We start from the raw sequence: 23,261 nt of genomic DNA, 5'->3' as shown, positions 1-23,261 counted from the left end.
CTTATCCCACTCACGTTGACACAGAAAATTAATCATCACAGCCTCCTAATCCAGATTTGGGGCCTCTCAGTTTCCCAGCTCCATACTAGGTTCTTTACATTTATTATAACAACTCTATTATGGGAGGGTATATTAGTTTTATTTAATTGATAAGCTTCTGTCATATCTTCCATCATTCAGTCTATCACAGCCTACTATTTATGGTTGGCTCTTGGAGATTGATTGTTGACTAAAGATAAATATTTTAGAAAAGAAAATGCCAATTTTCTAAGAGTATTATTTATTTATACCAAAAACATTTAATGAACCTACTAAGAACCAGGTAGAAGAAATCAAGAACTCTTGGCTCAAATGCAAGGAAGACATGGTCTCTCCCTTGAGGTGATTACAGAAAGGAGGTGAGAAGAACATTAAAGCACAGTACAGAATGGTAACTGCTATCACCAGGATGTGAACAAAGAAACGAGGGCACGCAGAGGATGTTTGTGTGAGAGTAGGGAAGCCCTCATGATTATATTTGGGCTAAATCTGGAAGGATGAGAATTTGCTAGGTTAAGAGAAGGATGAAGCATTCCAGCCAGAGGCAACTGTGTGTGCAATGGCAGGGAGTTGTGAAAAGGTCTTACTCATCTCATGAATGGTGTGCAGCTCAGCATGGAGGAGGTAGGGTGGTGGTGGGGACAGATGAAGGGAGATGGGAAAGGAGAGGATTGTGAGTGAAATGGAACTAGAATACAAAATAAATGTTTGATTAAATTGCCTGGGAAGGAATTCAGTTGCCGTTGGTTAAAAATCTCATGGGTGTTAAAGGAAATAAAATCCAGCTTATTTGTTTGTGATGGTGTATACTTTTACAAATGGTCTGCTCTATTTTATTTTATAATAGCCCCAGTAAGAATGTTGGGAGGGAGCTCTGGGGAGCAATAGGCAGTAATTAGCCTGATATAATTTGTAGGATATTGGCCTACTTTGACTTATCTAATAAGGTTTTGTATGGAATCTAAAGTATTAAATCTAATTCTCTCTCTCTCTCTCTCTCATTTTACAGAGGAAGAAAGCAAGGCTGTAGAAGTTAAGTGACTTCAATAAGCTCAACATCTCGTTGGTGAAAGAGTATGAGTAAAGTGGCAAAGAGCATGTACTTTGAGTCAGGCAGACCTGGCTTCTAATCATGTCTTAATAAGTGGCTGGGTGACCTTCAGGAACTGCTTTAATTCCTCTGAGCCTCAGTTCCCTTATCTGTGAAACAGACAATTATATGTACTTGTAGGTAGCCACTAGCATAGGGCTTATCACATAATCTCTTTTTCCTTCACCCTTTCTCATAGCACAGGGCACTGTGATAGAAGTTAAAAAAGAGATCGAAGGTCAAAGAGAAAGTGAGGTCAGCTGGCCTCTTAGGGAGGGTCTCACAGGGTGCCAGGGTTGTGGTGGCGTCCCTGTTATGTGGGTTTTGTTTTCTACCCTGTAGGTTTGAAAAGTTGACACTATCAGAACTTCCAGAGTTGATTGGCTTCCTGGGGAGGGTCCAACACTAAAAAAATACACAAGAAATCTATGAATAGTCCAGAATGCAAATTAATTAACTTCTAGTGGTGGATATATCTTCCCATAACTGGCTCTTCCCTTCTCAGAATCATCTTTTTTTTATCTTGAAATAGAATAATCAGAGGGGGCTGACTGGTTAGCTCACTTGGGAGAGCACAGTGCTGGTAACTCCAAGGTCAAAGGTTTGAATCCCTGTATCTGCCTCTCTCTCCGTCCTGCCACCCCCCACCCACAAGTTAGAAAAATTAAACAGGAAAAACAACAAAAAGACTGAAAAAATATAGAATAGTAAAAAAGTTGTTAATTGAGCATGGAATCTGAGCAAAGAGGGTTGTTTACTGTAATATTATGATATATATCTTTTGGTTTTTGTCCATGGTTCCTGGCTCATAACTCCCATAGCTCTTATTTCCTGAGTGACTAAAACAATAAGCATGTTGTTTTAGGCTCAGAAAACAGTCTCTTTCTCCTGCCCTCCTTTCTCCTGCTCCTTTTTCTCTCCAAGGCAGGCCATAGAAACAAACCTTACTTCACCTTTCTATCTTGGAGTTAGCCATAAAAAAATTCTCTTACCTACGTTGTCTGATTGTATGTGATAAGCCCCCCTGTGATAATACCCCCATTTCAGGTGGGAGGGGCCCTGCCCTATACCTGGGAGGAAGGAATCCTGCCCAGAGAGGCCAAGAATCTGAACAACAGGCCTTGCTGGGTATCCCCCAATCAGTCTGTTAGTATTGGATCATACCATTTTTGTCCAATCATATTTCTACAGTTGTTGTTCATGCTTTAATCATGCCTATGTAATGTAGCTTCCATAAAAACCCTAAAGGCTAGGGTTCAGAGAGCTTCTGGAAAGCTCAATATAACTGTGACTTTTCAGTTAAAACATATTCCCTGTTTAAATTGTTCTTCTTTCATTAAATTTCCATAACTAACCTCTCATTCTGTTTCTGCCTACCTGCCTTTTAAGATAACACCTCTAGCACAGAAGTCACAAGTTGTGTGCCTGTGCTTTTGTAGGGCTGCTGGAGTTAGCTTGGCCCAACACAAACCAGGCTAGGATGGTTGAGCCAGCAGACCTCTCTACTGAGCCTGCATGAATGTCTGATGGGTGACTTTTTCATGTCAGAGGACCAAAGACTCCACTTCCAGATCCTGCTAATGCCACCATTTTTCTGAACATGCAGAGGCGTGCAGACAGCTTGCGCCTGTTCATATCTCTGGGGAACTCCCTCAAACCTTTTAACCAACAGCAATCCCTATGCCTTGTACCACCCCTAACCACTTCCCCATAAATATATCTTCTTTCCCTCTGTGGAGAAGATGGATTTGAGATATAATTCTCCCATATTCTCGCTTGGGCCATCCTGTGAATAAAACCTTTTCTCTGCTGCAAAGACCTGTGCTTCCATGTTTGGCTTTCCGATTGAATGGGCAAATGAACCCCATTAGGTTTGGTAACATGAACATGTGGAGGTTCCTGGAGGGTGGGGAGGTTCCTAGGGAGAGCATGGAAACTCAGTACCTCTGCCCCCATACCTCACCCTATGCATCTCTTCATCTGTATCCTTTGTAATATCCTGTATAATAAACTGGAAAACATAAATGTTTCCCTAAGTTCTGTGAACTGCTCTAGCAAACTAATCAAACCCAAAGAGAGGGTCATGGGAACCCCAGTTCATGGCCTGTGGGTCAGAAGTTCCAGAGGCCTGGACTTCAGATCAGTGTCTGAAGTGAGGGACAGTCTTGGGGACTGAGTCTTCAACCCGTGGGATCTGGCAGTATCTTCAGGTAGATAGTGTTGGTATTGAATTTGAGGATACCTAGCTGGTATCTGCTGTAGAATTAATTGCTTGCTTGGTGTGTAGGGAAAAGCCCCCACATATTTGGTTACAGAGGTCTTTGTTGGTGATTGTGGTGTGAGAATAAACAAAAACACTTGTTTTTTTTCCCTCTCAGATAGTCTTCAGAAATATTTCACCCAGGTTATGAGAAAAGGCTGATGTTTTCATAACCAAGGATCCTTCTCTAGTAGCATAAACCTTTGTGTCTACCAGACATATACTTCTAGTGTTGGAGAAATGCAAAATATTACTACTATAACTGACTCCATGTGGACCACACCTTTCTGTTAACACATTTATGTTCTCAGATGATATAATCAATTGGGTTAGAATTAGCTTCCGTTATATTCTACTATTGAAGAAACGCTCCCATTCAAGTCCTTTGATTGGACTTGGGTGTTTCCCAAATCTGTACCAGCATTCTTACCAGAGGTAATTTCTAACAGACTGCTGATATTAACTAATTCAACTCGCAGAGTTCACCAGATTTCCTCCATTTTCTGGAGACATTTTTATCACAGACTTATTTATACTGGTCTCAATTATCTGTACAGCCATTGCCCAATAGCACACACAATAAATGCCAGTTGAATAAAGGTGAGGATAAAAGAAAGAGCATCAGAAAAGGGCTCAAAGAATAGAATTTGTCTATTCTTTTCTCTACAGCATTCTACCTTTTGTCTTTATGGAATACTAAGGGTGAAAATGGTGTGGGGGATGTAAAACTCCCAGGGAGAGGAAGCTGGGAAGAAGAAACTAAAGAGCTTTCAGGAAAGACTTCTAAAGGAGGCGCGTGGAGCGATTGGATCCTGCAGGCAAAGTTACCCATCAGGGGCTGTAGCTGAAATCTAAGAAAGCGCTGCTGAGGTAGACAAGGGGAGTATGGAGAAAAAGGCTGAAGAGATGTTAAGGAAGTAACTGACTGGATATGCTGTTGAGAAGGGAAGAGTAGATTCTGGGTTAGTTACCTGGAAGTTTGTTGGTGCAATTTAGAGCAAGAGGCCAAAGAGAAGAGAGCGGTGGTGGTTTGCATGAGTTCGTGTTTGGGTAGGTTGAGTTTGAGTTTGGGGTGCTTGTTGAGACAAACCATTGAAGTATCCAGTAAATAGTCAGGTATAAAGGTCTGGGCTTCTCAAACGAATCTGGACAGTTGAAAGCATGGAACTGGATAAGACTCCTCGGGAAGAGTGAAGAATTGGGGATAGAGAAGCAGAGTTCAGATGGACTCGCGGATTTAGGAGCAGAATAAGGAAAGTCGGAGAGGTAAGAAGAAAAACGGAGAGCGACATTTTGAAAGCCAAGGGAGCAACTTTCAAGGCGCTATTGGACGCCTCCTGGAGGTCGAGAAGAGGATGACAAATCTGTTCCAGCCACTGGTCAAACCCGATTCCGAGGGGCGCAGGCGGGTGGGGGTAGGGCGAAGCTACATCGCAGCCAGCGACTAAATTGAGGGGATAGAAAGAAGGTAGCCTTAGTATTCTTTAAGGGAGTTGGGCTGTGACGAGACAGAAAGGGCTGGGCTTGGAGGGTAACAGCGCTCAAGAGGACAGTCGGTTTGGGAATCCCATACCTTTAAGTGCAAGTAATTCTCCGTCTACTTGAGGCTCTCTGTGGGTCCTTAACGGTCCTTCTTGGAATTTCCCTGTTCTAAGATGGAAACAAACCAACCAACAACCCCTCAAATTGCCACTCAGTAGTAACGACAAAAAACCCCCCCAAAACAGCGTTTTGTTTGAAAGCTTTCTCTCTTTAAAAATCCTGGCATGCACCTAAGGGGCTTTAATGTGGCTCTCAGTGATTGGTAGGTACTTAGAAAACCCGTCATTTCCTCGTACTGCAGGATGCAAACCAAGAATCTGTTTTCTGCTTTCCTATTGGCTATTTGATACAGCTCCGCCTTTAGCCAATCAAACTACTTCCCTTCACCCCTCCCGGTAGCTCTTATAAGTCACATCAAATTGGTTGTCCTTTCCACATCTTCTCCTTGGAAAAGAAGCTGTAATTGCGTTTTAAGCCGTTATGTCTGGACGCGGAAAGCAGGGAGGCAAAGCTCGCGCCAAGGCCAAGTCGCGCTCGTCCCGCGCTGGCCTCCAGTTCCCAGTGGGCCGGGTGCACCGCTTGTTGCGCAAAGGCAACTACGCCGAGCGGGTGGGGGCCGGCGCGCCCGTGTACATGGCGGCTGTGCTCGAGTACCTGACCGCGGAGATCCTGGAGCTGGCGGGTAACGCGGCCCGGGACAACAAGAAGACGCGCATCATCCCTCGCCATTTACAACTAGCCGTGAGAAATGACGAAGAGCTCAACAAGTTACTCGGGGGTGTCACCATTGCACAGGGTGGCGTCTTGCCCAATATCCAGGCTGTCTTGTTACCCAAAAAAACGGAGAGTCATAAGCCTGGCAAGAACAAGTGATTAGGAGGCTTGACGCCATCCCCATTAACCCCAAAGGCTCTTTTAAGAGCCACCGAAATGTTGAATTAAGGGCTGCTCACGAAACAGCGCGTTAGCTCTTTCTTTTGAGAACTTGGGCGGCTCTAAAAAGAGCCTTTGGTCTTTGGTTTAGTCTGTCAGGATTTATTTGCTTTTAGCTTTGTGGCTTTCGGTTTTCTTTGGCAACAAAACGGCTTGGATGTTAGGCAACACACCACCCTGGGCGATGGTCACCTTGCCCAGCAACTTGTTCAGCTCCTCGTCGTTGCGGATGGCCAGCTGGAGGTGGCGAGGGATGATGCGCGTCTTCTTGTTGTCCCGGGCCGCGTTACCCGCCAGCTCCAGGATCTCCGCGGTCAGGTACTCGAGCACAGCCGCCATGTACACGGGCGCGCCGGCCCCCACCCGCTCGGCGTAGTTGCCTTTGCGCAACAAGCGGTGCACCCGGCCCACTGGGAACTGGAGGCCAGCGCGGGACGAGCGCGACTTGGCCTTGGCACGGGCCTTGCCTCCTTGCTTGCCACGGCCAGACATGACGGAAAAACCAGGTTAAGAACAGCTAAAAGTCAGAATCTCGCAGCAAAGTAAGCTTGAAACAGAACCAAGAAGAAAGCCTTTATAAGCTTTCCTAGGGGTGGGGTTAGGGACGAGTTTTTCATTGGTCCTAACATGGCTCCAGAAACGGCCAATAAAATCAAGAGTTGGTGTTGTTACGTAGGTATTACTGAAAACGCAAGGTCCCTACATGGACCAATGGAAATGAAAGACTTTCGGAGCCCTAATTTGCATAAGGTGGTTATAAAGGGCTCGGACCCGCCCATTCTCATACTTCTTTTCTTTGCTAAATCGTGCTGACCTTGTGTCTTACCATGCCTGAACCGGCAAAATCCGCTCCGGCTCCCAAGAAGGGCTCCAAGAAGGCCGTCACTAAAGCCCAGAAGAAGGACGGCAAGAAGCGGAAGCGCAGCCGCAAGGAGAGCTACTCCATCTACGTGTACAAGGTGCTCAAGCAGGTCCACCCCGACACCGGTATCTCGTCCAAGGCCATGGGCATCATGAACTCGTTCGTCAACGACATCTTCGAGCGCATCGCCGGCGAAGCGTCCCGCCTGGCCCATTACAACAAGCGCTCCACCATCACCTCCCGTGAGATCCAGACTGCCGTGCGCCTGCTGCTGCCCGGCGAGCTGGCCAAGCACGCCGTGTCCGAGGGCACCAAGGCGGTCACCAAGTACACCAGCTCCAAGTGAGTCCCTGCCCGGCCGCCCGACTCCAAAGGCTCTTTTCAGAGCCACCCACTTAATCACTAGGAAGAGCTTTGTTCACTTTTCTGTTAGTTCCTTTTTATGAAGTAAGTTCTAGTTTAAAAGTCATAGAAAGTGGCACACGTAACTTCTTAAACGTTTGTGACTCGAGGTTCCCAGCGCATGACTGGATTTGCTGTTAAATCTACAGCGCATCTCTACCCCTGCCGTGCGTCTCAGCTTTCCTAGGAGGAAGCTCTAAAGTGGGATGTTGAGAATGTTCCCCTATTCACCCCCGCCCCTGCTTCGTTCAGGCTGTGTCCAGGCGACTTTGTTTAGTATGTTTTTTCGTCCTAAAGCCAAGTGGCTAATTGCGGCCAGAATTTGAGAGGACACTCCAAGACAGAACTAAGCCCGGGTCCTCCGGACGCTGGGTGACAGGCCTACGGCTGAAGCTTGGCAGCGGCTTGTGTCGGCTCACCAGTCCTACGCTGCGATGTGGGTACCCGCAGTTCTGTGCTCTTTGCGCGGAGCTGGCGCTGCCGGGTCCCAGCCTTTTTCTGATTGGGCGATAGGATATTCAAAATCTCGCGCCGCCGCGGAATTCGTAGACTTCGATTTCCGCCTCTCGCTTTGGGGCTTTGAAATCTTTACTATTTCTCGGGTTGTGTATTATATTTGCATTTAATACTCTCTGCTTGGAATGCTCTGGTCCCAGGTTACTGCAAGGCACTGGTCATTTTTTTTTTTTTTTTTTTAAAGATGACCAGTAAGGGGATCTTAACCCTTGACTTGGTGTTGTCAGTACCACGCTCAGCCAGTGAGCGAACCGGCCATCCCTATATGGGATCCGAACCCGGGGCCTTGGTGTTATCAGCACCGCACTCTCCCGAGTGAGCCACGGGCCGGCCCCAAGGCACTGGTCATTTTAGATCTATGCTCAAAAGTCACTTCTCAGAGACCTTCCCAGGTCATTCACTCAGGAATTCGCAGCTCTCGGTCCTGCTTGTCTGTTTTATCTTCCTCCTAGCAGCTGTATGAAATTGGTTCGTTTGCTTTCTTGTTTATGATCTTTCTCCTTAAGCCCGTGACAGAGACTTTGCTGGTCTGGTTTTTCACTATGTATTCAGCCTCAATCTGCCTGGCGTACAGTGGACACTTAAATACTATTTACTGAATTAGTATTGAATTACATTTTATATCCCACCTCTTTCTTAGTCACTTCTCTAGACAGATGGATGCTGTTCGTTTCTGTTAGAAGTATGCGAAGACTCAATGAAAATGAAAATATTTATGGAGCTCCTCCAAATTTCTTTAGTCACCTCAAGTGCAACAGCTGGGAGGGGGGCCTTTTTGCATCTGAGAGGAGGTGGAAATGCTAGGTCCTCCCTTTTCGCTTCGAGTTTACTGTCACCTTTTTTTGATTTTCATTAAATTCAGAGTGTTGGTCACTGGAAAGAGAATTTTTCCTTCTTTTCTTACCCCTTTCCCACCAATCCTGATTCTCTGTTCCCCACTGAGATGAGATTTTAATTTCCACTCACCACCTTATTTACTTGGTCAGTCCTGCAAGATAGACAGGACTGCAGAGTCAATATCCTTTTTACAAATGCGGTTGAGAGAAGCTAAGCGATTGGTCCGCTGGTCATGCAGCTAACACTGCCCACCATATTTGTATCTTCAGATGCCAGGACAGTTGCATTTTAGTTTTATTTTGTGGAATTTGAATCTTTTTGTCCAAGCCGTGATTTTGCTGATGAAGACACTGATGTTCTGATCAGTTACTCAACTCTGCTCTTGGTTAAGGGCTTCTGGAGTTGGTTGGAGATGTTTCATGAATCCAAATAAGCTCCAGACATTATCATAGACTTAATAAATTTTATGTTTCCTGCATGTGTGTTTTCAGATGTGTATAGATGCTATTGTTGTTAATAAAGTTACCAATTAATTTAAATGCATTGCTGGACTCTTTTATGTGCAATATATTTTCTCAGTAAATAAAATTAACAGGTACAACCACCAGTGGGTCTGTGGAGAAGCTGGATGCCACTGATCTGGAAGACGAACATTTATTTATAAGCCATCAGTCAAACTTCTAACCCAGACAAGCACTGGGGCTGAAATAGCCTGTTACGAAGTCACTGTTAATGCTTAGTAATTGGATAATATATGACCACAGATAAGAAGCATTGCAAACAAGATGGAAGAAATAAAATCCTTAATAAAGTTTAGTTAACACCCACGGAGCACTTACTATGTGTCAGGCAGTGTTTTAGGCCCTTTATACACATTGATTCCTTTAATCCTCACAAGAATCTCATAAAAAGTAGGTACTGTTATTATCTCCCATTTTACAGATAAGGAAACTGAGGCACAGAAGGCGTTTCCTCAGAAACTCTTCAGAGAATAAGCTCTTAGTTTAGTGCTTTTGAGACTTGAGAAAGCAGAATCACTCTCTGAAAACCTGTACCCCTCCCTGGATTTGGGGGGGTAAATTCTGTTTTAAAATTAAAAGAAATATCATCTGCTTTATTCTCTTCAGACTGCACCCTGATTTAAATTTGGGGTGGTGGTGGCTGAACACTTTGAGGGTGGGATTGGGGGCCTCTGATTCTCCATCCCAGAGGCCATACCTCAACTCAGTTTAGCTTGTCCCCGCAGAGGTGAGGCTCACCAGCTGGGATCCCTTCACTAACCGGAGGGAGCCTTAGATGCTGGTTTTGGGCTCCTCCTGGGCATGATGTTCACTAGGAAGAAAGAAAGGTACAGAGTAAGGAAATGGGAAAAGGTGATAGAGTTTGGTATTTTAATTCTGGAGGGGAAGTAATTAGTGATGGTGATTCCTAAAGAACCTCTGATTATTTTTCTCCTGCTCAAACAACTTTAAACATTTGCTTATATTGGGGTTAATAACAATAATTGTTATAATAATTGCTTCCACTTATTGAGCACTTTACTAGTTACCTGGTCCTCTGCTAAGTGGCTTATACACATTGCCTCATTTAATCTTCACAGCCACCTTTTAAGAAAATTCCATTATTGTTATTCTTACCTTAGAGATAAAGGAAACTGAGCTTTAGAAAGGTTGAGTAACTTGTCCAGGATCATTCAGCAAGTGGTAGAACTGCAATCCAATGCATGCTTTTTAAAAGCTTGATATTCAAAGCCTCTCATAATCTGCCTCTTCCTTCTTTTACAGGTCCGTATCCCACTGCTCCACTATACAGATTTTCTGCTCTAGTCAAAATGGTCTTTTAACCTTCCTGTACACCCATTTGCTTTTTTCCAGGCCTGGACTGAACTGTTCCTTCTTTCTGGCTTGGACAGAGCTTTCTTTCAAGCCAAGGCCATATCCAGGGTCCAGCTTAAATGCCATTTCTTAATTCATTTCTCTGTCATCCCATGTAATTAAAAAAAACAAAAACCAAGAAAACAAAACAACTTTACTGAGGTGTAATTGGCATGCAATAAAACTGCACGTTTAAAGTAGAATCTGCTGAATTTTGACATATATATATATATACACACACATACACAAGGGTACTTCAAAAAGTTTGTGAAAAATGGAATTAAAAGATAATACGAATCTTTTAAGAAGACCCCTTGTACCTGTGAAAACATGAGCACAATTAAAATAATGAACATAGCATCTCCCAGAGTTTCCTAGTGCCCCTTCAATAATCCTCTCCTCCTGTCCCCTCCTCCAATGTCCTCCTTTGCCCCCATCCCTGTCCTCAGGCAACCCCTGATTTGCTTTATGTCATGATAGTTTGCATTTTCTAGAATTTTATATAAATGGAATCATACAGTATATGTGCTTTGTATTTGGCTTCTTTTACTTGGCATATCTATTTTGAGATTCATTCTTATCATTGCACATATCAGTAGTTCATTCATATTTTTCGTTTTTTTACCTCAGTAGTATTCATTGTATGGCTACACTACAAATTGCTAATCATTCACCTGTTGATGGACAGTTGGGTTTTTTCCAGTCCTCCCGCCTACTTTTTAATGTACTCCAACTTGTGTCATGGTTGTTCCTCAGAAGAACACCATAAACTTTCTGCCCTTAGTTGGGAATGAACTCAGATGGGGAGATAAGACATACACACAAATACCTATTCTATTCAAGTGGGAGAAAGTGTTAGGGATTTACCTCTGTCCTCCCAGGCTCAAAAACACTCTAAACCATCCAGTGTCCTGTTTGTTGCAAGAGCAGTCTTCAGCACAGATCAGACTCCATCATCTTCCCTGCTCACACACCTCTCACGGCCTACTTCACCGTCTCAGCTTGGCCTTCAAAATAAAAAATAAGTAAATGTGAATCTTCCTCAGCAATTCTTATACCATATTTGGTTTCACAATGTGGTCTGGAGAGTCCTGTGCTTTTAAGGGGGAGGCTATCATAGCTCACAATATGGCTCAGTAATTCTGACAGAAAGCCTGAGGGGCAGCTCTGTTTGGGTTTTAAAAACTGACCCTTAACTGGGAGACTGTCCCTGTGACTAGGGACACTAGGTTTAACATTCATATAATATGTGTCATTGAAAATCTGTATCTACTAATTTTATAAATACTGTATTTATTAGTTATCTATTAATATTAGTAAGTTCTATAAGAAAGGCATGCTAGGATGATTTCTTCTTCTCTGACTCCTAAGCATTGTTAGGTGTGATATCATTAATTCATTCTTTCATTCAAGCATTTATTGAGTATCTGTTAGATGACAGGCAATCTGCTGGGTAGTGAGGATACAAAGTTGTACAGAACAGAGTAACTTCTGCCTTTCTGGACTTTTAGTGGCTAGAAAGGAAGACAGATATCAAACAAGTAACAAGTACAATAAAGTGTGACAAGTATTAAGAGAAGGAAGTACACATACAGTGTAATGGCGGGAATCCTCAATGTGGTGGGGGCAGGGAAGGCCTTCCTGAGGAAGGGACTTTTAGGATGAGACCTGGAAAGGCTGGGAAGGAAGGGTGTTCCAGCAATGGATGGCACGGGCAAAGGCCTGGAAGATAGTGAAAAAGATCGTGCTGGGGGAGATAGGAGGAACTATAAGAAGTCTAGGATAGGCAATGTTTAGATGGCAAGGAGGAGAGTGCAGCAACATAAGATTACATAGATTAGGCAGAGCAGACCTTGCAGGATTAGACCAGACATACATAAACTGACTTTAAAGAACCCACTTAGCTCCTGGGCTAATCTGACTGTGAGAACAGAATGGAGCTGAATGTCACTGAAAACAGAAAAGCCAAAGTCTCAGAGGCCATGTGGTCTGTGCCTATTAGACATGCTCTGGGGCAGATGGCACCCTCATGCTCAAATGAGTGTCTATGCACTACAAAAGGGCTTCCCTTAAAGTGGAAATGGCCAACCAGGCTGATACCAGTACCATGGTCACCTGCCTCCATTTGCTATAAGTAGCCTTCGTATTATATAGTTTGGCTTTCCGTGCTGCTCTGCCTCCATGGAGCAATGGGTGGATCAGCGGACCAGAGTATGTGCTCTTTGGATACTTATCACTTCTCATTAGAAATTAAGAACATGGGACCTGGAATCAGTCTTCCTTGGTTTGAATCTCAGTCTTTCTATTCACTAGCTGTATGACCCTGGACAATTTCCTTAATAATCTTTCTGCACCTCAATTTCCTTATATGTTCCTTGGGGATAATAAGAATGCATAGTACACTAGGTTCTTATGAGGATAAATGTGTCCAAGCACTTAGAATTGGGCCTGGCATGTAGTAGAGACGTGGTGAATGTAAACACTAAGGATGATGATGATTAAGATTAAGGTTTGTGCATCTGTCCCTTGAGAGTCTGGTCAGTGGGATACAGCCTCTTAGAGCTTTCTGTCTCTGGCCTGCTCACCAAGTGGAGTTTCTGAGCCTATAGAGCTGAGGACCAGAGGCTGAAATGGAGTGACATAGACTTGGACGGTCATCCTGAGAATCTGGCTAAGCGGCCATCAGCCTTTAGTCTCCTTTCCCACCTCTTCATAGTGGAGTAAAATATAAGTATTATAAACACCTTCCCACCATTTGAGACCAAGTCCAAATGGTAAATAAAGATAAGAGGGGAAATGGCAATAAAAGAAACATGAAAATCAAAACTTGGCTGCAGAAAGTTTCATAATGAGCTTAAAGCTTATCCCTGAGTTTCCTGGCCACCAAAGTCAAGCAGGGACCCACTGTCTGATAGGAGAAAACATGTTGAGAAATCAGAGGACACCCAACTTTTTGCTGTGAGGTATACCGTGAGATTCTGAGAGAGACTGTGAGATTCAGAAACAAATAATAAATTGGCCAAATGTAAAAGTTTGCTAACCCAGTTCTAGTTAGGTTTGGGGAAAGTACCTGCTTCCTTCTAACAGGTACTCTAGTACACTGTTAGTAGGAAAAGAATTAAGTGCAAACTTTTTTTGTGGGCCATTTAGCAATAAATATCAAAATTCCCTTTTTACATATAAACACAAAACAAAATCCCCCTTATGAAAAACCGTGAGATACTTGTACAGGGATGTTAGATAGCAGCTTTTAAAAAATATATTTTTAATTCTTGATAATTGAGAAATTGTATCTATTACCCAGCTTCAACAATTATCAACTCAATCATCCTGTATCATTTTGAAGGAAATCCCAGACACCATATTATCCCACACATAAATGTTTCTTTATGTATCTCTAAAAGATAAGGACCACAGTAGTAAATCACATCTAAAACAATTAACAGTAATTCCTTAATTCATTCAATATCCAGTTAATGTTCAAATTTTCAACTTCAAGCTATGTGTCATATTGTTAGAGGGTGAACTTCTGTTTATTGACTTCTGTTTAACCTCATTCCTCTTCTTCATTGGCTAATTAAACCTTAACCTCAGGGCAAGCTGTATAAGGAACATAGGTTTCAGAGAGTGAATAATTACAGCAGGTGGCAACAATGGTCTGAGCACTAAAATCACGGAGAACCCCCTGGCTCATGTATCACAACACACTTGGCAAATGATGTTATGAACTTATTTTATTTTTTTGGCAGCTGGCCAGTAGGGGGATCTGAAGCCTTGATCTTGGCATTACCAGCACCAAGTGAGCCACCTTCAAATTATTTTTCTTAACTTGTTTCCTTAAAGTTATTATTAGTAACAGAGCTTTTGCAGAGAGCTAGAGCTCTCATCTGCTGATGTCTGATTCCTTGTTTCACACAACCTTCCTGTGTATAAGTGACCCCATTAATAAGTCTTTGTATATCTCTGAGTGAACCTGCCTGCTTCCTTCTTTGGTATCAAAGTACTTTATCAACTTGGAGGGCATTATACTTTAGGCCCCTTCTGGCACACATTTTTTTTTTCTTTCTGATTTTTCTTTTATTAAACGCCTGTATAGCACCTGGTACTCCGAGGTGGTCTCCCATTCAAGTGCTAACCAGGCCCAACCCTGCTTAACTTCTGAGATCAGAAGAGACTGGGAAGACATGTGTCATGTCTTTTAAAAATACTTTGAATCAGAATCCAAAAAAGTTCTACGTTATTGTGATTGGTTGATATGCGTTAACTCTCCTTCAATACATTTCCTGTCCATCTTTTTTTTTTTTTTTTCTTGTAATTCCTTCAATGAAGAAACTGGGTTTTTCCAGTAGTTTACCATTCTGGATTTTGCTGATTGCTTACCGTTGATGTAGTTTATCATGACACTCTGTCCTCTGTATTTCCTATAAATTGTTGGTTAAAGGATTGTTTAGATTTAGATTCCCTTTTTTTTTTTTTTTTTTTTTTGACCGGTAAGGGGATCGCAACCCTGGGCTTGGTGTCGTCCACACCACGCTCAGCCAGTGAGCGCACCAGCCACCCCTAGATAGGATCCGAACCCACCGCCTCAGTGCTACCAGCGCCGCATTCTCCCGATTGAGCCACTGGCCCGCCCTAGGTTCGCTTTTTATACCCACTGACAAGACTGTTTCATAGGTGTACTGTACTATTTTTTTCTACGAGGAGACACAATGTCTGGTTGCTTCTTTTATTATTATTATTATTTATTTATTATTATTATTATTTTTTTTTTCCTAAAAGATGACTGGTAAGGGGATCTTAACCCTTGACTTGGTGTTGTCAGCACCACGCTCACCCAGTGAGCTAACCGGCCATCCCTATATGGGATCCGAACCCGTGGCCTTGGTGTTGTCAGCACCGCACTCTCCCGAGTGATCCACGGGCGGCCCTGGTTGCTTCTTTTTTTAAAAAAAATTTATTTTTATTGTGGTAAAATATATATGACATGAAGTTTGCCCTTGTAACCATTTTTAAACATATAGCTCTGTGGAATTAATTATTCTCAATGCTGTGTGACCATCACCATCATCTTAAACACAAACTCTGTACCTATTAAGCAATAGCTTCCCCTTATTCCTTCCCCCCAGTTTCTAGTAATCTCTAATCTTCTTTTGTTTCTGAAATTTTTTTCTTTATTGACCCATGATAATTGTATGTATTTATAGGGTACAACGTGATATTTGGGTACATTTGTACAGTGTGCAATAATATCACGGTAATTAGCATATCCATCATTTTAAACATTTGTCACATCTTTGTGCTTGGAACATTCAAAGTCCTCTCTACTAGCTACTTGAAGTTATACAATAATTTGTTGTTAGCTGTAATCTCCCTGCAGTGCTATAGCATGCTAGATCTTAGTCTTCCTATCTTGCTACGATTTTGTATCCATTGACCCACCCTGCCCCCAGCCCTGTTCCCCTTATCAGTTTCTAGTAACTTCTACTCTCTACTCCTATGAGATCAACTTCCACATATGAGTGAGAACATGTGGTATTTCTCTTTCTATGCTTGGTTTATTTCACTTAAATAATCTTCTCGAAGCTCATCCATGTTGCTGCAAATGGCAGAATTTCATTCTTTTTTATGGCTGAGCAGTATTCCATTGTGTATAAATACCACGTTTTCTTTACCCAATCACCTGTTTCTAGTTGCTTCTCTTTTTGTGCAGCAGCTGTTGATTCTCAATGCTTAGATACATTAACTCAATAGAGATTGCAAAATAATGACATCTATCACTCCTTCACGTATTAGCTGGAATACCTCAATAAAAAGGAAGAAGTGTTATTTTTAATAGCAAATATCTAGAAAAAACTTATGTGTCTTTTAGCAGGTGGCAATAAAATGGTAGGATTTATTCTGGTATAAATAAAAAAGGATATGTGTATATTGGTATATATGCACTGGTATTAAAGAAAACATTTTTCTGGAATTTTACATAACAAAACTAATAATAATGGCTACTCTTTTTTCTTTTTTAAGATGACCGGTAAGAGGATCTTAACCCTTGACTTGGTGTTGTCAGCACCACGCTCACCCAGCGAGCTAACCGGCCATCCCTATATAGGGATCCGAACCTGCGGCCTTGGTGTTGTCAGCACCACACTCTCCCAAGTGAGCCATGGGCCGGCCCTAATAATGGCTGCTCTTAAGGAGAGGAAATTAGTTGGGCCAGAGGGAGACTTTTATTTTTTCCTTTATCTCTTTCAGTACTGTTTGGATTTACTATCAATGTACACTTAAAAACACGTGGACAGAGAGAGTATTGGCCATTAAAGAAAAAAGCTGTAGTGCTGTGCTGTGATAGTATTTTTGGTGAAAATAGTATATTTCAAAATACTTATCCTAGTGCTTGGCATCTAGTAGAACATCAACACATTTATGCCAACAGCAATCAACTTTAACAGCAACAACAACAACAATAAAAACTCCAAAGGTTCCTGGGGTTTATGGGCTGAACTACAGGTCTGGAATCGTCTCCACTATTCCCAATCCTATTAAAAAAATAATCACTTAAAATTGTGAACACCTACTTTGCAGGATATAATTTTCAGAGTGATTTTCCTGAGTAGTCAGCCTCACTAATGAGGTCTTGGTGACAGGTTTTGTCATCAGACAGGCCAGGAGAGCCAGTCAGGCTCTTTAAGGAGATCTGGGTCATGAAGGGATGTGAAACCGGGTAGAGATTTGAGTTGATAGAACTGGCCCAGGAGAGTTGGTCTTGGCCATTGAACAAGTCAAAAGCAATATTTTTGGAAGGTTATTCTGACCTTTTATATCATTATTCTGACTGAGACGTGCAGGATGGATTGAAGAGGAAGAACACAGGAAACTGGAAACCAGTGTGGAGGCCATTGTAACCCATAATGAGGTCTTACACAAGAATAGAGACAGCCTGAAGAAAGAGAATAAACAAAAGCCATGCTCTGAATGAAGGAGGCAAAAGCGCTACATTAGCTTTCTGTTGATGTGTACCAACTTAACACAAACTTAAGACCATACTCATTTATTATATTGTAGTTTCTGGAGGTCTGGGCATGACATAGTTGGAGTCTGTGCCTAGAGTATCACAAGGTTGAACTCAAGGTGTCAACAGGCGGCGTTGTCATGTGAAGCCTGGGATCTTCTACGCTCATTCAGGTTGTTGTCAAAATTCAGTTCCTTGTGGTTGTAGAATCGAGGCCCTCGATTGCAGAGGCTGCCCCTTTCCACGGGCAGGTCACAGCATGGCTGTTTGCTTCTTTTTTTTTTTAAAAGATGACTGGTAAGGGGATCTTAATCCTTGACTTGGTGTTGTCAGCACCACGCTCTCCCTAGTGAGCAAACCTGCCATCCCTGTATAGGGATCCAAACCCCTAGCCTTGGTGTTATCAGCACCGCACTCTCCCGAGTGAGCCACGGGCCGGCCCTGCTGTTTGCTTCTAAAGTGGAGCATAACAGCACCTCTCTGTTGCTTCAATTATCTAATTCATGGAAGGCCTAGACCCTCTTTTAAAGAGCTCACCTGATTAAGTCAGGCCCTCCCTTTTTATTAACTCAAAATCAACTGATTAAGGATCTTAATTACATCTGCAAAATCCCTTCACTTTGATTGTATTTTCTTGATTAGAAGCAAGTCACAGGTTCTGCTCATACTCAAAGAGAGAGGATTAAACAAAGGATACCAGGGGCCAGGAATCACGGGGATCATCTCAGAATTCTGCCTATCACAGGAACACAAGGGGACTCCCTGGGCTGAAGTCAGATATTTTTCTGTGATTTAAATTAATTTTAAAATAAAAGAGTAAGAAGTAAAAATTCCCAGTTACTGAAAGACTGCAGTATGCCAGGTGCTTATAGACATACCATTTCAAATCCTCAGAACCCCTGAAAGGTAAATGTTATGGTTCTTATGTTATAGTGGAGGAAACTGAGGTTCAGACATATCAAATAACTTGCAATTTTCCTTCCAGTACATCATGTTGTTTCAGAAAAACCACAAAAAGGTAAATTTTATCTTCATTTTATAAAGGAAGAAACTTATGTTTATGCAGTTTAAATAACCTGGCTCTTGAGTTTTACTACAACATTTTTCTAAAATTTGCAAATCAAAATAATCTGAGGATCTATTAATATATTTGACATAGTATTTATAGAACCATAGAATATTAGTGTTGGGAAAGAATGACAAATTAACTGGTTCAGTTTCCTCATTATGTTCTCCCTCTGGTTTCAGGATAAAATCCTTCTCTAACTTCCTGTCCTCATCAGATCCCTAAGTGATGTAGATGTTCCTCAGAGACTTGGACTTGGAGCCATCTCTTCAAAAGCTCTTCCCAAAGACTCTCAGGGCTTCCTCTAGCTTCTCTGAGCAGATGAGTGAAGCCAGTTGGTTCTCTAGATCTGCCTCCACATCCACACTCCCAGCTGCCTGAAGGACATGGCCACTTGTCATTGCTAGTTGACAGCTCTGACCCAGTGTGACCTAAAGTGAATGCTTCAGCAGCTTCTCCTCCCCGGCTGCTTATTCTGGTGAAGGTGGCATCATTCTCCCACTCACTCTGGCAGGAAGGTCCAGAGTCACCTTTGATTGCTTTTTGCCTCAACAATGCCCTTCTGCCCTTTCTCCCATTTAGGTTCAGGCAATCTTTATGTGTAATAAAGTCCTGTCCATTCCTGTGTCTGGTTCCCTTGTTCTCATCCTTAGTACCCTCATTGTCCCAGAGGCCTGTGACTTGGCCTCCTGCCTTGGGTGCAGCTCCCTTCTGATTAATTTTGTACTGTCTACCCCAGACTAACCTTCTTTATACACAGCTCATATCATGCTGCCTGCATGCTTAAAATCTTTGCTGAACTGTGTCTCCTGACATTTCTCCCTTGTTCTTATTTATTATTATTCCATTTTATACTTATTCCTTACTCCCTTTCAGACAATTATTCTAATTTTGCTTCTATTTGTTCTTGCCAAAAGTATATTGTTTTTTATGCATTAAAAAATTATCCTTACTTAAATTTAAAATTAAAAAATAATGTGATATTCTTGAAATGACAAAATAAGGAGATGAATAGATTGGTGGTTACCCGAGGATGGGGAGGGGTGGGAGGTGGTTGAGAATACACCAGAGAGTTCTTTGGAGATAATGGAACAATTCTGCATCTGGATTATGGCTGCGGTTACATGAATCTACACATGGAACAAAATTGTACAGATCAATCCATACATGCGAACATACACATACATACAAAAAAATGAATAAAAGTTAAAAAAAAATGGGAAGAAAGAATTAGGATCTGTAGGTAAGTTAACAACAATGCACCAGTGTCAATTTCATGGTTTTGATATTGTACTGCAGCTATATAAGATATTACCACTGGGGAAAGCTGAGTGAAGGGTACATGGGATTCAGTATTATTTTTACACCTTCCTGTGAGTCTATTATTATTTCAAAATAAAAAAATTTTAAAAAGCTGCAGAACTTATTTTACTATTAACTAAATAGATGCAAAAGTAAACGAGAATGGAATGTATATTTTTTCTAATGCTGACATACTTTCTAGGTGCCAACAATGTTTTAAACACTTTACATGCATTAACTCTTTTTATCCTCGCAATTACCCTATAAGGTAGATAGTATCATTATTTTCATTTACGGATTGGGAGATGGAATCACAGAGAGGTTAAGTAGCTTGCTCAAAGTCACAGTCAGTAAGTGACAAAATCAGGATTCAAATCTAGAGTCTCCTTTTGGTCACTATATTACTAATGTCAAAGAAGCAAGATTTTTATGTAGCATTTATAGTAGTTAAAAAGATTAGAAATAGGGCCGACCCCGTGGCGCACTCGGGAGAGGAGAGTGCGGCGCTGGGAGCGCAGCGATGCTCCTGCCGCGGGTTCGGATCCTATATAGGCGTGGCCGGTGCACTCACTGGCTGAGTACCGGTCACGAAAAAGACCAAAAAAAAAAAAAAAAAAAATAATAAATAAATAAATAAATAAAAAATAAAATAAAAAGATTAGAAATAACTGACAATGTAGGAATGCTGAAATAAATTACATCAATTCTAAGAAAAAAATCATCCTATCCTAATTAGCCTAAGACCACCACTTGTTCTAATGAAGCTTCATTTATTGTTCTAATGAACTTCATTTATTGTTACCATGAGGGAGAATACACAACAGAGAAACTGTTGGGGGGGTCTTACCCAACAAAGTTAAACAGAGTTAGGGTTCTCTATCATAGGTTTTGGGGGAAGGGTGGAGAATAGAGTTTTGATAGGTTCAAAGCACAGCAGGGCTGTTTGAAAGCGTAGATCTCAGGACTAGACTTTGATGTGGATTCAGGGTCCTGTTTTCTTGGAAACAATAAAGTAAAGATAAAGGTGGAATTGTTGTGTTCAGAAACCCCTTATTTGAAGTTTTGCCCTTGGGGTTGAAAATTGAGGCTGCTTCTCTGTGTCAAGTTCTGACAGCCTATGATTCTTAGAGAACAGAACAAAGTTTGTGAGTCAATAGGAAAAGAGTGGTCACTCAAAGAAGGAAGTTACGACCCTTTATAGTGGCAGCATGCCTTTGGGGGAAAGAAAGTTTCCTGTGAATTCTTTGTCTTGCTTTACCTCTGTTAGCCAAGCCTAACAGATGGCAGAACAGATTTTTACTTTCTTCATCCTAGTTCGTTTCTGCTTTCTCAGAGTTCATGCCAATAGTATTGTGTTTTATATCCTATTCTATTTCTTACTCTTCCCCCAACCTATATTTTCAAAAGTGACTTTTCCTTTTCAATTCCCATAGAACTCAATCTGCATCTCTCTCTGCCGTCTGTGTTGTGATGCAAACATTCAATCTGCTGATTCTAAGTGCTGCGTTATATTTCATGATGCACAAACACCACATTTTATCTCCTCACGCTCTCATTGATGGATCCAGGTTTATGCCAATTGTCTGTCACTACAAGAAATGCTTCAGTGATCAGCGTTGTACATGTTCCCTTGTGGACGTATGTAAACATCTCTTTTGGATAAAAACCCACGAGCAGAACTGCTGGTTTCTAGGGTTTATTTATTCTTAATCGAACCGAGGAATGTCAGGCTCCCTTCCAGGATGGCTGTCCCAACCTTCCAACACCAAGACTGCATACTCGTTTGAGCTTGTGTCTACCTGGAATCTCAGAACGTGAACTCATTTGGCCAATTCTTGGGTCATCCAACTTGTAAATTTTGCCAGACTATTTGGTGTAAAGTGACATCTCATCATTGCTTTCATTTTCATTTCTGTGGTTATTGATGAGTTCAGGCATCTTTACATGAGCTTGATAGTTTTTGGATTTGCTGTCTTGTATACTGCCTGCTCATACCCTTTGCTCCAACATTGTTAATAGAATAAAAGACACTCCCTTCCCTGTTTGGCATCTGGGGTGCCTTAAACTGGCCCCTGTTGCTAAAAGCTAAAATTCTTCTGTCTTTTCTTTGTTTTTGCTGTCCCCTCTGCCTGGATTACACTACCCTCTCCTAGCCCCTAATCTAAACATGTCACAAATCCTTAATATTCTTTAGAACCCAGCTCAAATATCACTCTCTACAGTAAGTGTTCCCTTATTTGCTTAGCTGACATTGACCTTTCTCTCTCATTCCCACAGAGGTCAAACTGAATTTCTCTTCACCATCTATCACAGGATACCTTCTGGCTGCCTCCGCACAAAGACAGATATCAGGCTGTGTGTGCGTGCACAGAGAAATTCAGAAGACATGTTCAGAGAAACAGTAAGCCTTTTAAAATCAGTAAGATGATTTTTACTTTTTTCTTTGTAGTTTTCTCTAGCCAGTGTTTTTCAACTATAGGTTGTAACCCCCAGTGGTTATAAAATTAATTTACTTGACAGAGATCACCTTTTTCTTTCATTCTGTCCTTCTGAAAGAAGAAAAAATATTAGAGTGTATCACAAATAATATCATTTTGTGAAATCTGTTGCAATTTATATTTTTCTGTCAATGTGAAATGTGGGTTGAGGTCAGGACAAGTCTGCTCTACTGTACCTATATTGATATTATTTGCATCTATTGCATGCATCACTTTCCCCTGCAGCATTGAATCTTACACAAAAGAAACATTAAACACAAAACCTAGCTCAAATTCCACCTTGGCCACTTTTTATTTGGGTGACCCACATTCCTAGGTGCTTTATCTTCAACAGAAATTTTCTTACCTGTTGGGCCGGCCCGTGGCTCACTCGGGAGAGTGCGGTGCTGATAACACCAAGGCCCCGGGTTCGGATCCCATATACGGATGGCCGGTTCGCTCACTGGCTGAGCGTGGTGCTCACAACACCAAGTCAAGGGTTAAGATCCCCTTACCGGTCATCTTTTAAAAAAAAAAAAAAAAAAAAAAAGAAATTTTCTTACCTGTAAAACAGTGGGGGAAAGCCCTTTCTCCTTTCCAGAGTTGTTGTGGACTCAAATGAGAAGATGTGGATGAAAGGCTTTTGTGAGTCATTAGGCACCCAGGAACCCAATTATTACTGCCTGGGCCACACAGTCTAGAATAATCTCTAGATGCTAATCATCTGTGGAGTAGATAATATACCTATTGTTTTCCATGTGCTTGTATTTTTACAACATAATTGTAATATTCCCAAGGGAAAGACCTGGGATCTGTATCAATTAATGCTTCCCGTAATATTAATAAAATTGCTAATAATTATTAATTTATTGCCATGCTGAGACTCTGCTCTAAGTACATTGTATGGACTTTATCTCATTTTATCCCTACAGTAATCCTAGGAGGTGTGTACATTTATTGTTACTATTTTACAGATATTAAAACTGAGACACTGAGCCCCTATTCTAGCCCCATATCTTTTTTCTTCAAGCTTTTCCCTGATAAGTGAATATAGG

The 23,261-nt window shown here is 41.8% G+C and overlaps 3 protein-coding genes across 3 annotated transcripts; 2 read left to right on the top strand and 1 right to left on the bottom strand.

The window, feature by feature from the left end:
• The first annotated feature begins 5,411 nt into the window (after positions 1-5,411).
• LOC134383888 (histone H2A type 2-B-like) lies at positions 5,412-6,072 on the top strand. The gene is made up of 2 exons (XM_063105392.1): positions 5,412-5,613; positions 5,671-6,072. Exons 1-2 carry the CDS (start codon positions 5,412-5,414, stop codon positions 5,802-5,804), a joined length of 336 nt encoding a protein of 111 aa, XP_062961462.1. The 3' UTR covers positions 5,805-6,072.
• On the bottom strand, positions 5,963-6,391 carry LOC134383889 (histone H2A type 2-C). The gene has a single exon (XM_063105393.1). It carries the CDS (start codon positions 6,354-6,356, stop codon positions 5,967-5,969), a length of 390 nt encoding a protein of 129 aa, XP_062961463.1. The 5' UTR covers positions 6,357-6,391; the 3' UTR covers positions 5,963-5,966.
• Positions 6,339-9,024, top strand: LOC134383890 (histone H2B type 2-E). The gene has a single exon (XM_063105394.1). The coding sequence runs from the start codon at positions 6,692-6,694 to the stop codon at positions 7,070-7,072; it is 381 nt and encodes a 126-aa protein (XP_062961464.1). The 5' UTR covers positions 6,339-6,691; the 3' UTR covers positions 7,073-9,024.
• The last annotated feature ends 14,237 nt before the right edge of the window (positions 9,025-23,261 follow it).

The sequence above is a fragment of the Cynocephalus volans genome, chromosome 8, assembly GCF_027409185.1.
Source record: "Cynocephalus volans isolate mCynVol1 chromosome 8, mCynVol1.pri, whole genome shotgun sequence".
NCBI lineage: Eukaryota > Metazoa > Chordata > Mammalia > Dermoptera > Cynocephalidae > Cynocephalus > Cynocephalus volans.
This window is presented reverse-complemented; position numbering and strand designations above follow the sequence as displayed.

Bases quoted from the DNA above. Each gene is read 5' to 3' on its own strand.
- LOC134383889 (XM_063105393.1), bottom strand. From the start codon at position 6,356: ATGTCTGGCCGTGGCAAGCAAGGAGGCAAGGCCCGTGCCAAGGCCAAG.
- LOC134383888 (XM_063105392.1), top strand. From the start codon at position 5,412: ATGTCTGGACGCGGAAAGCAGGGAGGCAAAGCTCGCGCCAAGGCCAAG. The intron at 5,614-5,670 runs GTAACGCGGCCC...ATTTACAACTAG, and splicing joins GGAGATCCTGGAGCTGGCGG to CCGTGAGAAATGACGAAGAG.
- LOC134383890 (XM_063105394.1), top strand. From the start codon at position 6,692: ATGCCTGAACCGGCAAAATCCGCTCCGGCTCCCAAGAAGGGCTCCAAG.